At 41.7% G+C, this 14,062-nt stretch overlaps 1 protein-coding gene across 5 annotated transcripts in view; it reads left to right on the forward strand.

Annotated features, from left to right (window-relative positions):
• Positions 1 to 14,062, forward strand: part of NDRG3 (NDRG family member 3) — an 87,069-nt gene that overhangs the window by 43,505 nt on the left and 29,502 nt on the right. For all 5 annotated transcript variants that reach the window (XM_081256953.1, XM_081256955.1, XM_081256956.1 and 2 more), the window contains 2 exons: positions 10,575 to 10,680; positions 12,168 to 12,288. In XM_081256953.1, coding sequence (XP_081113079.1) covers positions 10,575 to 10,680; positions 12,168 to 12,288 — 227 coding nt within the window. The remainder of the gene's footprint in view (positions 1 to 10,574; positions 10,681 to 12,167; positions 12,289 to 14,062) is intronic.

Here is a 14,062-nt window from a genome sequence, read left to right on the forward strand (position 1 = left end):
TGTTTTTACTGTGTTTTCCTCTAAGAGTTTTATAGTGCCCAGTCTTACATTTAGGTCTCTAATCCATTTTGAGTTTATTTTTGTGTATGGTGTTAGGGAGTGATCTAATTTCATTCTTTTACATGTAGCTGTCCAATTTTCTCAGCACCACTTATTGAAGAGACTGTCTTTTCTCCATTGTATATCCTTGCCTCCTTTGTCATAGATTAGTTGACCACACGTATGTGGGTTTATCTGTGGACTTTCTATCCTGTTCCATTGATCTATATTTCTGTTTTTGTGCCAGTACCATATTGTCTTGATTACTTCACCTTTGTAGTATAGTCTGAAGTCAGGGTGTCTGATTCCTCCAGCTCTGTTTTTTTCCATCAAGACTGCTTTGGCTATTTGGGGTCTTTTGTGTCTCCATACAAATTTTCAGATTTTTTGTTCTAGTCCTGTAAAAAATGCCATTGGTAATTTGATGAGATTGCATTGAATCTGTAGATTGCTTTGCATAGTATAGTCGTTTTCACAGTACTGATTCTTCCAATCCAAGAACATGGTATATCTCTCCATCTGTTGATATCACCTTTAATTTCTTTCATCAGTGTCTTATAGTTTTCTGCATACAGGTCTTTTGTCTCCCTAGGTAGGTTTATTCCTAGGTATTTTATTCTTTTTGTTGCAGTGGTAAATGGGAGCGTTTCCTTAATTTCTCTTTTAGATTTTTCATCATTAGTGTAAAGGGATGCAAGAGATTTCAGTGCATTAATTTTGTATCCTGCAACTTTACCAAATTCATTGATGAGCTCTAGTAGTTTTCTGGTGGCATCTTTAGGATTCTCTATGTATAGTATCATGTCATCTGCAAACAATGACAGTTTTACTTCTTCTTTTCCAATTTGTATTCCTTTTATTTCTTTTTCTTCTCTGATTGCTGTGGCTAGGACTTCCAAAACTATGTTGAATACTAGTGGTGAGAGTGGACATCCTTGTCTCGTTCCTGATCTTAGAGGAAATGCTTTCAGTTTTTCAGCATTGAGAATGATGTTTGCTATGGGTTTGTCATACATGGCCTTTATTATGTTGAGGTAGGTTCCCTCTGTGCCTACTTTTTGGAGAGTTATTATCATAAATGGGGGTTGAATTTTGTCAAAAGCTTTTCTGCATCTGTTGAGACGATCATATGGTTTTTATTCTTCAGTTTGTTAATATGGTGTAACACATTGATTGATTCACGTATATTGAAGAATCCTTGCATCCCTGGGATAAATCCCACTTGATCATGGTGTATGATCCTTTTAAAGTGTTGTTGGATTCTATTTGGTAGTATTTTGTTGAGGATTTTTGCATCTATATTCATCAGTGATATTGATCTGTAATTTTCCTTTTTTGTAGTATCTTTGTCTTGTTTTGGTATCAGGGTGATGGGGGCCTCATATAATGAGTTTGGGAGTTTTTCTTCCTCTACAGTTTTTTGGAAGAGTTTGAGAAGGATGGATGTTAGCTCTTCTCTAAATGTTTGATAGAATTCACCTGTGAAGCCATCTGGTCCTGGACTTTTGTTTGTTGGAAGGTTTTTAATCACAGTTTCAATTTCATTACTTGTGATTGGTCTGTTCATATTTTCTGTTTCTTCCTGGTTCAGTCTTGGAAGGTTATACCTCTCAAAGGATTTGTCCATTTCTTCCAGGTTGTCCATTTTATTGGCATAGAGTTGCTTGTAGTAAGTAGTCTCTTAGGATGCTTTGTATTTCTGCAGTGTCTGTTGTAACTTCTCCGTTTTCATTTCTAATTTTATTTATTTGAGTCCTCTCCCTCTTTTTCTTGATGAGTCTGGCTAATGGTTTATCAATTTTGTTTATCTTCTCAAAGAACCACCTTTTAGTTTTATTGTTCTTTGCTACTGTTTTCTTTGTTTCTATTTCATTTATTTCTGCTCTGATCTTTATGATTTCTTTCCTTCTGCTAACTTTGCGTTTTGTTTGTTCTTCTTTCTCTAGTTCCTTTAGGTGTAACATTAGATTGTTTATTTGAGATTTTTTTTGTTTCTTGAGGTAGGCTTGTATAGCTATAAACTTCCCTCTTAGAACTGCTTTTGCTGCATCCTATAGGTTTTGGATTGTCGTGTTTTCATTGTTATTTGTCTCTAGGTATTTTTTGATTTCCTCTTTGATCTCTTCAGTGATCTCTTGGTTATTTAGTAATGTATTGTTTAGCCTCCATATGTTTGTGTTGTTTTTGCGGTATGTGGGCCTCTCATTGTGGGCTCTCCCGTTGCCGAGCACAGGCTCCGGACGCGCAGGCTCAACGGCCGTGGTTCATGGGCCTAGCCGCTCCACGGCATGTGGGATCTTCCCGGACCAGGGCACGAACCCGTGTCCCCTGCTTTGGCAGGTGGTCTCTCATCCACTGCGCCACCAGGGAAGCCCTGTTTGTGTTTTTTACATTTTTTCCCCCTGTAATTGATTTCTAATCTCATAGCGTTGTGGTCAGAAAAGATGCTTGATATGATTTCAATTTTCTTAAATTTACTGAGGCTTGATTTGTGACCCAAGATGTGCTCTATCCTGGAGAATGTTCCCTGTGCACTTGAGAAGAAAGTGTAATCTGCTGTTTTTGGATGGAATGTCCTATAAATATCAATTAAATCTATCTAGACTATTGTGTCATTTAAAGCTTGTGTTTCCTTATTAATTTTCTGTTTGGATGATCTGTCCATTGGTGTAAGTGAGGTGTTAAAGTCCCCCACTATTATTGTGTTTCTTTCGATTTCCTTTTTTATACCTGTTAGCAGTTGCCTTATGTATTGTGGTGCTCCTATGTTGGGTGCATATATCTTTATAATTGTTACATCTTCTTCTTGGACTGATCCCTTGATCATTATGTGGTGTCCTTCCTTGTCTCTTGTAACATTCATTATTTTAAAGTCTATTTAATCTCATATGAGTATTGCTACTCCAGCTTTCTTTTGATTTCCATTTGCATGGAATATCTTTTTCCATCCCCTCACTTTCAGTCTGTATGTGTCTCTAGGTCTGAAGTGGGTCTGTTGTAGACAGCATATATATGGGTCTTGTGTTTGTATCCATTCAGGAAGCCTGTTTCTTTTGGTTGGAGCATTTAATCCATTCACGTTTAAGGTAATTATCAATATGTATATTCCTATGACCATTTTCTTAATTGTTTTGGGTTTTTTTTTGTGCGTCCTTTTCTTTTGTTCCCACTTAGGGAAGTTTCTTTAGCATTTGTTGTAGAGCTGGTTTGGTGCTTCTGAATTCTCTTAGCTTTTGCTTGTCTGTAAAGCTTTTGATTTCTCCATCGAATCGAATGAGATCCTTGCCGGGTAGAGTAATCTTGGTTGTAGATTTTTCCCTTTCATTACTTGAGGTATATCATGCCACTCCCTTATGGCTTGTAGAGTTTCTGCTGAGAAATCAGCTGTTAACCTTATAGGAGTTCCCTTGTATGTTATTTGTCGTTTTTCCCTTGCTGCTTTCAATAATTTTTCTTTGTCTTTAGTTTTTGCCAATTTGATTACTATGTGTCTTGGCTTGTTTCTCCTTGGGTTTTTCCTGTATGGGACTCTCTGTGCTTCCTGGACTTGGGTGGCTGTTTCCTTTCCCGTGTTAGGGAAGTTTTCGACTATAATCTCTTCAAATATTTTCTCAGGTCCTTTCTGTCTCTCTTCTGCTTCTGGGGCCCCTATAATGCAAATGTTGTTGCATTTAATGTTGTCCCAGAGGTCTCTTAGGCTGTCTTCATTTCTTTTTATTCTTTTTTCTTTATTGTGTTCTGCAGCAGTGAATTCCACCATTCTGTCTTCCAGGTCACTTATCCGTTTTTCTGCCTCAGTTATGCTGCTATTGATTCCTTCTAGTGTATTTTTCATTTCAGTTATTGTATTGTTCACCTCTGTTTGTTCTTTAATTCTTCTAGGTCTTTGTTTAGCATTTCTTGCATCTTCTCGATCTTTGCCTCCATTCTTTTTCCGAGGTCCTGGATCATCTTCACTATCAATATTCTGAATTCTTTTTCTGGAAGGTTGCCTATCTCCATTTTATTTAGTTGTTTTTCTGGGGTTTTATCTTGTTCCTTCATCTGGTACATAGCCTTCTGCCTTTTCATCTTGTCTATGTTTCTGTGAATGTGGTTTTTATTCCACAGGCTGCAGGATTGTAGTTCTTCTTGCTTCTGCTGTCTGCCCTCTGGTGGATGAGACTATCTAAGAGGCTTGTGGAAGTTTCCTGGTAGGAGGGACTGGTGGTGGGTAGAGCTGGCTGTTGCTCTGGTGGGCAGAACTCAGTAAAACTTTAATCCACTTGTCTGCTGATGGGTGGGGCTGGGTTCCCTCCCCATTGGTTGTCTGGCCGAGGCAACCCAACACTGGAGCCTACCCGGGCTCTTTGGTGAGGCTAATGGTGGACTCTGGGAGGGCTCACGCCAAGGAGTACTTCCCAGAACTTCTGCTGCCAGTGTCCCTGTCCCTTGGTGAGCCACAGCTGCCCCCCTTCTCTGAAGGAGACCCTCCAACACTAGCAGGTAGGTCTGGTTCAGTCTCCTATGGGGTCACTGCTCCTTCCCCTGGGTCCCGATGCACACACTGCTTTGTGTGTGCCCTCCAAGAGTGGAGTCTGTGTTTCCCCCAGTCCTGCCGAAGTCCTGCAATCAAATCCTGCTAGCCTTCAAAGTCTGATTCTCTAGGAATTCCTCCTCCCGTTGCCAGACCCCCAGTTTGGGAAGCCTGATGTGTGGCTCAGAACCTTCACTCCGGTGGGTGGACTTCTGTGGTGTAAGTGTTCTCCAGTTTGTGAGTCACCCACCCAGCAGTTATGGGATTCGATTTTATTGTGATAGCGCCCCTCCTACCATCTCACTGTGGCTTCTCCTTTGTCTTTGCATGTGGGGTATCTTTTTTGGTGAGTTCCAGTGTCTTCCTGTCGATGATTGTTCAGCAGTTAGTTGTGATGCAGGTGTTCTCGAAAGAGGGAGTGAGAGCATGTCCTACTCCGCCATCTTGAATCAGTCTCCCCTTTTGGTTTGATTTTGTTGGGGTTTTTTTTGGGGGGTGGGGGGTAAGGGGGAGATTGATTAAGTACTAAAGATAGAGGTGACTTTATTCTCATTTGGGGAGAAAAAAAGAATCTTATAGAAAAAACTAAGACCTTTTATCACCACCCCCAATCTCAGTTCCCTTTTCCCCTGTCACTAGAGGGTTTATTTCTCTGACAAGCTCTGTCATAGCATGGGCGTGACGGCTGCCAACTGTCCAAAATTCACATCCTTCCAGCTCAGCAGCCTCACTGCTAAGAGAAGAGATCTTTACCTGTAACTTGAGGGAAAAGGCTAGGGGAGGAATCTTATTGGCTTAGTATGGGTCACGTGTGTGGGGGTCACATGCATATCCCTGGACCGCTCACTGTGGCCAGAGATTGGGGTGTCTGAATTGGCCAAACCTGGACCCCTTCCTACCTGGACTAGAGAGTCCATGTTCTGAAGGTGTTCTGGGCTGTTGCATGTGGGTTAAATAGTCATTCACTCTTTTTCTCTTCATTGTTAGCTAAGGCTGTGTAAAGAAGATATTGGAGTCGGCTTTGAAAAGACAGATAGGAAAAGATAGATTTTATGTTGACATATTGCAGAAGAAGCTTTCACAAGAAGAGCATGATTTGTAGGAAGTCTGAGAGTGTGGGTAGTTGAAAAGTAAAAGTCAATGTCTCAAAGAATATTGATTTAACCAGGCTGAAAGATCTAAGAGGTAAGAGGGGAGAGAGCTGAGGCTGGAGTCAGGGAGAATGTATTATAGAACTTTAAGAAGGAAAATATGATTTACTCATAGGCAGAAAGGCTGAGTAATTGTGGAGGCAGATTCTTTTACTATGGGATTAAATGAAGTCATGCAAATGAACTTTATACCACTACACAGGGGTAAGGCAGTGGGGGCATTATATTAAAATTTCCTATGTAATAAATAACAAAAACTATGCCCAAGGCTTATACAGTAGCCTGCTTATTAGAAACAGAATAAAACTCATACTAATAAGAATGTTGACATTTCCAAGAGTATGTTGTCCTACAAGTTTACCTAAACTGTTTCAGACTGGCCAGGGAGAGGAAGAAGCACTGATACACATGATGTGATCAAAATTTAACAAAGTTCAGAGAGGTATGACAAGTCAGATTTTGTAATAACTCTGGTGATTGCACATTTAGCAGAAGGAAAAGGACTCAGAAAAAAGGTGAACACTGATTATTATCAATTAATGGTAATATCCTAATCTCTCAACTACATCTTTGATTAAGAGGGAGAGGCAGTCTAAGATGGATTCTGTGTGTTGTGGACCGATATGATTTCAGGTGGTTTTATAAGCCTGGAGAATAAAGGATCATGTTTTAAAAGTGCATAGTCCTGGAGGTGGTAAGTAATCAGAGAATGCTGGGAAAGACCTATGACCAGAGCCTATTGGACACTTTCATTGTGCAGTCACACCCTCTAGAATGCTGGAGTGAAGGGTGAGGTAACTGGAGAAACAGCCTGTGCAGCAGCTTATATTGGCTAAAGCAGAAAGGTGGCGGCCGCATCACCCCAGCAGTGGCCTGACCACTGAATCAGCTCCATAGCCAAGGTCTCTGCACACTCATCTCCAGATGGAGACTTGGTCAAGCCATTCACATATGAGGTCACAAAGGATATATTTACAAATCCACATGGATGTGAGTGTCTCCTTTCTTTTCATATTACTTTGAAAATGAAGAGAAACCATAAGAGATACTGACCATCAAGGGTTGCTCCAAATAGGGCAACAGGATTGACAGATAGGGCCCAGGACTTGGCCTTTTGGTACTTGGTCGCTACACAATTTGAGGGCATATTATGGGGAGGTAGGGGCTAAGATCTCCGTAAAAAGTTGAAATTTTGTAAGCCGATTTTAACTCTGAATTTCGTCCAGATTATGAAATGATGACAAAGTAGTTACTTTGCCCTATTGCCTCGTCTGCTTTTTTTTTTTAAGGAATTCTTTAATTTTTATTATTTATTTATTTATGTATTTATTTTTTGGCTGTGTTGGGTCTTCGTTTCTGTGCAAGGGCTTTCACTAGTTGTGGCAAGTGGGGGCCACTCTTCATCGCGGTGTGCGGGCCTCTCACTATCACGGCCTTTGTTGTGGAGCACAGGCTCCAGACGCGCAGGCTCAATAGTTGTGGCTCACAGGCCTAGTTGCTCCGCGGCATGTGGGATGTGGGATCTTCCCGGACCAGGGCTCGAATCCGTGTCCCCTGCACTAGCAGGCAGATTCTCAACCACTGTGCCACCAGGGAAGCCCGCCTCGTCTGCTTTTTAAATGTGTTCTCTTTTGCCCCATCTGTTTTATCCCCCTTTTCATCATCCTTCTGAACTTCCCTGACAGCTCACTATCCCCCACCCTCCACTTGGCACCCTCCCTTTTCCTGCACACACTATCCCCATCAATTACCAGGTCTTAGGAGGTCCTGCTAACCCTAGGGCCAAAGTGTAAATTGTTTTTTTTCCTCAGTTCTCAGTAGCACAGCTGAGACCAAGCCAGGATATTTATACAAGACTCTACTGAAGGCTTAGATATGACACAGGAAGGCTCCAGCAACTTGACTGTCAAGATGACAGATGGTTGCGCATTCTCTTCAATTTGGGTGCTCCTGTATTGTCACTCATCTGGCAGGGGCTGGTTTCTCCCTGTCTCCCTCTTTATTCTTTCTTTCTCTCAAGAAATGAAACATGAGAGAGACCGAAGCCTCCTTAAGTTCATTTTCGGAATATATCACCTCCCAGAAGGAATCAAGTCCTAACTTTAGTGTACATTCCTTCTCCAAGTTTTTATACTTTAAATATTTGTATGTAGGGACTTCCCTGCTGGTGCGGTGATTAAGATTCCGAGCTCCCAATGCAGGGGCCTGGGTTCAATCCCTGGTCAGGGAACTAGATCCCACATGCATGCCGCAACTAAGAGTTTGCATGCCACAACTAAGAACCGGCACAACTAAATAAATAAATATTTAAAAATATATATATATCTATGTATATGTAAACATATACAATCTGTATAGTGTTGCTTTTTTAAAAAATCTACATATGTAAGTCATATATCATATACAGATCCTTCTGCATTTCTACTCAGCATTGGTTTTTCAAGATTTTCTCTGTGTATTAATGCTTATAGTTCTAGTTCATTCATTTTTGTCTGCATCTCATTATATGAATGTCATAATTTATCAGTTTCCTTATTGATGACTAATTAGACTACTTTCAATTTTTTGACATTATAAATAAGGCCTCAGTGTATATGTATATATGTATATATATCTGCACATATCTTTTTGTCTGTGTGAGTGTGTTTGAGAATCGCTTTAGATTATACCTAAAAGTAAAATTGCTGTAGGGTAGACATCTCTTAACTTTACTAGAAATTACCAAATTTTTCTCCAGAGTAGCCGTTCCAGGTTACATGCCTACCAATAGTGTATGAAAGTTCTTATTTCTCTACATCTTGGCCAACACTTGGCATTATCTGACTTAAAAATTTTTGCCATTCTGGTATGTATGAAATTGCATCTCATTGAATTTAATTTATACTTTCCTGACTGCTAATAGAGTTAATGTCTTCCTCTTCAATTTTCCATCACAGCATCCTATTTATTTCTTTCACAGCTCTGATCACAGGCTATTGTTATGGGTTGGTTGGTTTGTGTGTTTATTGTCTGCCTCCCTGTGTAGAATGTAATCTCTGTGAGAGCAGGGATCACATCTCTCTTGTTCACTGTTTTGTGCCCAGAGCTCAGTCCAGGGTCTGGTAGTAGGGGTTCAGTAGAAATGTAGTTGTTTAGGGAATGAGCCTGATGGTGGTGGTGGAGGGGGTTCCTCAATAAGTGACGTTACCACGTGAGAAATGCTTATACAGCAACAGGAATTTATGTCTTTATATTCCTCCCATCCAAACCCTGTACTTTATTTCATAGCCAGTTCACAGTACCTGATTCTCTCCTTCATTTCTTATTCCCCCTTTTCAAGCCTTTGAAGAGGATGTAGCAAGCAGTAATAGAGAATAGCAGAAATATTGAGTCACTTGTGGTTTGATTTGCTAGAGAGATACCTGCTCGCTTGCAGCCCATGATTTGAGATATACTGACGTTCAATTAGTGTAAGATTGTTCTGTGCCGCACGTGAGAGAAGAAACCAAGGCTCCGATGAGGTTCGTTATTAGATAGGAAATTAAGTTGGAAGTGCTTTGCCTTTGTTGGGATTCTCACTGACAGAGTTATTTTGTCTCAGCTACTATAACACTTCCTGAGATAGGTATGGACTTTGTCAGCAAAAATTCACTAGGCTAGGTGTGATAATTCATTTTTAAGAAATATAGATGTTGAAGAAGACTAGAATAAATCTCAGTTACTTTTTCTAGAGTCTCTTTCTTTTCTACCCAACCACTCTTAGTGCTGGTCCCAGTTGCTCTGATTTCATCTTGTTCTAGCTTTATTCAGTTCCTGAGCTCTGCTCTGGCTGCATCTTAAATTTTACTCATTGCCTTGGTTAGGACCCTTTAGGATGCAGGGAACAAACCCACCCAAATTGCTTAAACCAGAGGCAATCCAGGGATGTCTCAGAACTTAACAGCACACACAGCCGGAACCAGGAATTAAAGTGGTGGAAATGCCTACTATAAACTCCCAAGTTTACTTCTTTCAAGAGAAGAACCAAGCTGAGGATGGAATCTCTTAGTCCCAATTACAAATTCTCAGGGAAGGATGCTGACCTAGCATGGACCAAATGCCCACGTGACTCCAGTGAGCCATGGCCATAAGGTTATAGTCTACAGACAAGGCGGCCAAGAGCCACTCCTGTACTGTATGGATGACACAGAAGGGCAGCTCCCAGGGAAGGGGAGAGATTTTAGGCAGAAACACCCATAGGTGCTGTTGAAATTATCAGTTGTTGAACATGCATTTAGAGGCTCTGAAGCCTCTGCCTTTTTACCCAGCAGCTTCTTCACATCTTCTGCTTCCTTGACTTTCCTTTCCCCAGGTCTTACCTGGCTCCTCACTCAACTTGCTGATCTCCTTGCCATAGCCAGTTGCGAATACATTCTCAACAGATCCCTGGCTTCCCCCACTTAAAAAAGTGAGGGGCTTCCCTGGTGGCACAGTGGTTGAGAGTCCGCCTGCCGATGCAGGGGACACGGGTTCGTGCCCCGGTCTGGGAAGATCCCACATGCCGTGGAGCGGCTGGGCCCGTGAGCCATGGCCGCTGAGCCTGCGCGTCCGGAGCCTGTGCTCCGCAACGGGGAGAGGCCACAGCAGTGAGAGGCCTGCGTACCGCAAAAAAAAAAGAAAGTGAGCTTTGTAGATAAGGTACATTTTTCCTTAGTTTGTTTGTTTATCTGGAAGGAATTAAAAGGTAGGAATATTCTGTATGATACAACATCCCTCTACTTGGCTTGTAATTCAGCGATGTGTCCTGCCCCAGCTAGTGGGAAACAGCAGTGAACTGGGTATTGTGAAACTTCAGTAACCTGGGAAGTCTGTTCTGCCCTTGCTGAGACCTTTATGTTCTCTTGTTACAGGAACATGATATAGAAACAACTCACGGTATGGTCCACGTCACTGTAAGAGGCCTACCGAAGGGAAACAGACCAGTTATTCTGACGTATCATGACATTGGCCTCAATCGTATGTATTTGATTTTATACCTTCCCTATTTTATTATAATACATAATCTCTTTATATATTTTTAAAACACACAAGAAACCCCAGTATTCTGATAAACCATAGGTTTTCTCCTCTCTGCCTTAACCTTCCCTCCTCGTTGCTACATGTTAATGGCAGAATTAAAGTTCCTGGGAAGTATGCAGTTGAATGCGTTTTGGGGGATACTGGGATTATATCTCACTTTGTGTCATATCTGCTAAAGGACTGAAGATTATATGATGAACTGGTTAAGAAAGTAGAACTGCAATTAGTTTTTTTTAAAAAAACAATCTGTGCTTTGGGTTCTTTCATATTTCGGGTTAGAAAATTCAGAGCTTGAACTTAACTTTGTTGTGAGCTCTTTAATAAATTAGTAAAAGTATTCTTATTATAGCCTGTCATGAGTGACTTTAATTAATTAATTAATTAATTTTTTAACATCTTTATTGCAGTATAATTGCTTTACAATGGTGTGTTAGTTTCTGCTTTATAACAAAGTGAATCAGCTAGACGTATACATATATCCCCATATCTCTTCCCTCTTGCGTCTCCCTCCTTCCCACCCTCCCTATCCCACCCCTCTAGGTGGTCACAGAGCACCGAGCTCATCTCCCTGTGCTATGCGGCTGCTTCCCACTAGCCATCGATTTTACATTTGGTAGTGTATATATGTCCATGCCACTCTCTCACTTTGTCACAGCTTACCCTTCCCCCTCCCTATGTCCTCAAGTCCATTCTCTAGTAGGTCTGCGTCTTTATTCCCATCCTGCCCCTAGGTTCTTCATAACAATTTTTTTTTTAGATTCCATATATATGTGTTAGCATATAAGTAACTTTAAATGGACTTTGCTAGATGGTAATATAAGATTCTGGCCCTAGCCCCAGGCATACAGAGTCTGCGTGTTTTCTTTCACGCTCCTCTGGCTTTCAGAGGTGGCCTGCATTTGAAGTTACAGTCTAGTGCTGGAGCTTTTGTTGCCTCTTTAGCATGAGAAGGGATTTAAGCAGTTCCACCAACAGGGTAGAAATTGAAGCAGAAACCCCTCTCTGCACCCCAGCAATTTTGCCAAGAGACACGGTCTTCCACATGGTGAATGTAAGCAGCCTAAGATACTCACTTCGGCCAGGTTCTTGGGATATGGTCAGTATCTCTCTGTTAGGTAGGGGAATAAGATACATGAAAAATGACAGTATTATGGTTGTAAGACTGTTCTGTGAAACACCAGGATTGGTTTCCTCTTTGTAGACATTCTGTAGAATTGAGGACTACTTATCCTTTTCAAGTTGTTGAGATGTCTGGTAGTCAGCCTTTAGGGCAGCTTGAATCAGACAGATTGTTCAGACACTTCACTTTAGTGAGACAGTGATTAAAAGGGGGTGAAAGAGGACGATGATATGGAATTGATTGAGTAGAGGAAAACTGGGGAGAAATGGAGAGCTTGTGACTTACGAGTGTTTTGCTCTTGCAGATAAATCCTGTTTCAATGCATTCTTTAACTTTGAGGATATGCAGGAGATCACCCAGCACTTTGCTGTCTGTCACGTTGATGCCCCAGGCCAGCAGGAAGGTGCACCCTCTTTCCCAGCTGGGTAAGACCACAAGCAAGACCTTCTGGAAGACACACACTCAGAGAGCAAACGGCTAAGCTCCAGCGGGAGCAGTGGCCGTGTGCTTCCCTCCAAGCTGGTTTTAGCACAGCCTACAGGTTATACTTGTCAACCGACCATCCGCATATTTTCTCTCCTTGTTCTGAGAGGACTGTTATGTACAGTCTATTCACGAAAGCTGCATGTTTCCCCATATCCAGGAATGGCCCTCCATGAATCGGAGCCAATCACAAGGCATTAGTGTCTGGAACACCCACTTCTCACTGTCTTTTAACCGTCTCCTTCCTCATCTATTTTAAATCTGTCATTTTTGTGTCCCTCCCTGAAACTCCCAACTACCTAGGCCCGAACTCAGATCCCTCTGAACTTCCTGGGAGCGCCTTCCCACCCTTACCTTCAATCTGGTGACAGGAATTTGAATATCACTATAACCATTTATTTGGAGGAGGCTGCCCTGTCAGCTGGAGGTGCATTTAACTGGACGTGGACATGGAGCTCTCAGCCTCAGCCTAAGCCTGCTTTGCATGGTGGAGCCACAGTCTCCCTGACTCTTCCCTGGACAGCATAATTATTGAGGAGACCTTGGAGGAGGAATGAAAGCACAAGCTGTGGAATGCTAATTCTTCCCCTCTCCTTTACTCATCTCCAGAGCTGCCTTTGCCAGTGACTGCTGTGAAATAGACCATTGCAGTGTTAGAATAATAGCTAACACTTACCTAGTACTCAAACAGTATTCTTGTCGCTGCATTGCATACTTTACATTTATTAACTCATTTAATCCTTACAACCCTATGGGATAGGTTTACGGTTATTCCCATTGTACAGGTGAGGGTATTAAGGCCCAGAGATATTAAGTACCTTGGCCAAGCTTACATAACAAATAAGTAATAGAGCTGGGATTTTAACCCAGGCAGTCTGGCTCCAGAATCTATGTTATTGACTATGTCCAAGCTATTCTGTCTCTTAAACACAAATTGGCCGGTGACCAGTTTATATCCAACAAGATTTAGATCCAGTTCCTTTTTTCTGTTTTATGTACAAATGGCTCAAGGGCACTCCAGTGCTTGAAGTGTTTCAAGCAGAGGCAGGCTGACTTCCCTGTGAAACGTAGAGCAGATCCTGCCCTATATGTAGGGGGTTGTCTGAAGATCCCTTCCATCTCTGATGCTGTAATTTCTATGGACACTTCCTACTTTTCTTGGATTCTTGGTCTGAGTCAGTTTCGGGCTTGCCTGACCATCTTAGGATCCAGTGGCTTAGATCATGAACCAAATTCAAAAGCAAATAATAAAGTAACTGGGTTATTCTAGGCCTAAGTAAAACAAATCAGCCTCTATGATGGGGAGCCCAGGATTTGCAACTGTGTGCCTAGGCCCAGTAGAGCTTTGTTTACTTTTGCACTTAGCTGCCTAAACCTAAGCAGCAGACCAAGAGCAGTAGGTCGACTCTTACTACTAGAAGTTTACTGAGCCTGAACCCCAAATGAAGTGGTTATTAGGGGTTTGGAAATACCCTGGAGAGAACCGTATTACCTGTTCTTTTCAGATGGCTTCCTCTCATCCCAGAGATTGCTCTTCAGGTTATAGAAACATGTAGGAGTTTTTTTTTGTCTGTTTTTTACTTTCCTCTTAGTGTGGCAGTTGTAGAGAGTCACGCAGCATGCCACAATCATTGCCGGGTACCACATCACCTCCTTTGAGCCTTTGGTAAAGGGAATGCTTTTATCTAAGAACCCTGTACTTTTCTAGCTGTTCTA

The sequence above is a fragment of the Mesoplodon bidens genome, assembly GCF_964165515.1.
Source record: "Mesoplodon bidens genome assembly, chromosome: 15".
Taxonomy (NCBI): Eukaryota; Metazoa; Chordata; class Mammalia; order Artiodactyla; family Ziphiidae; genus Mesoplodon; species Mesoplodon bidens.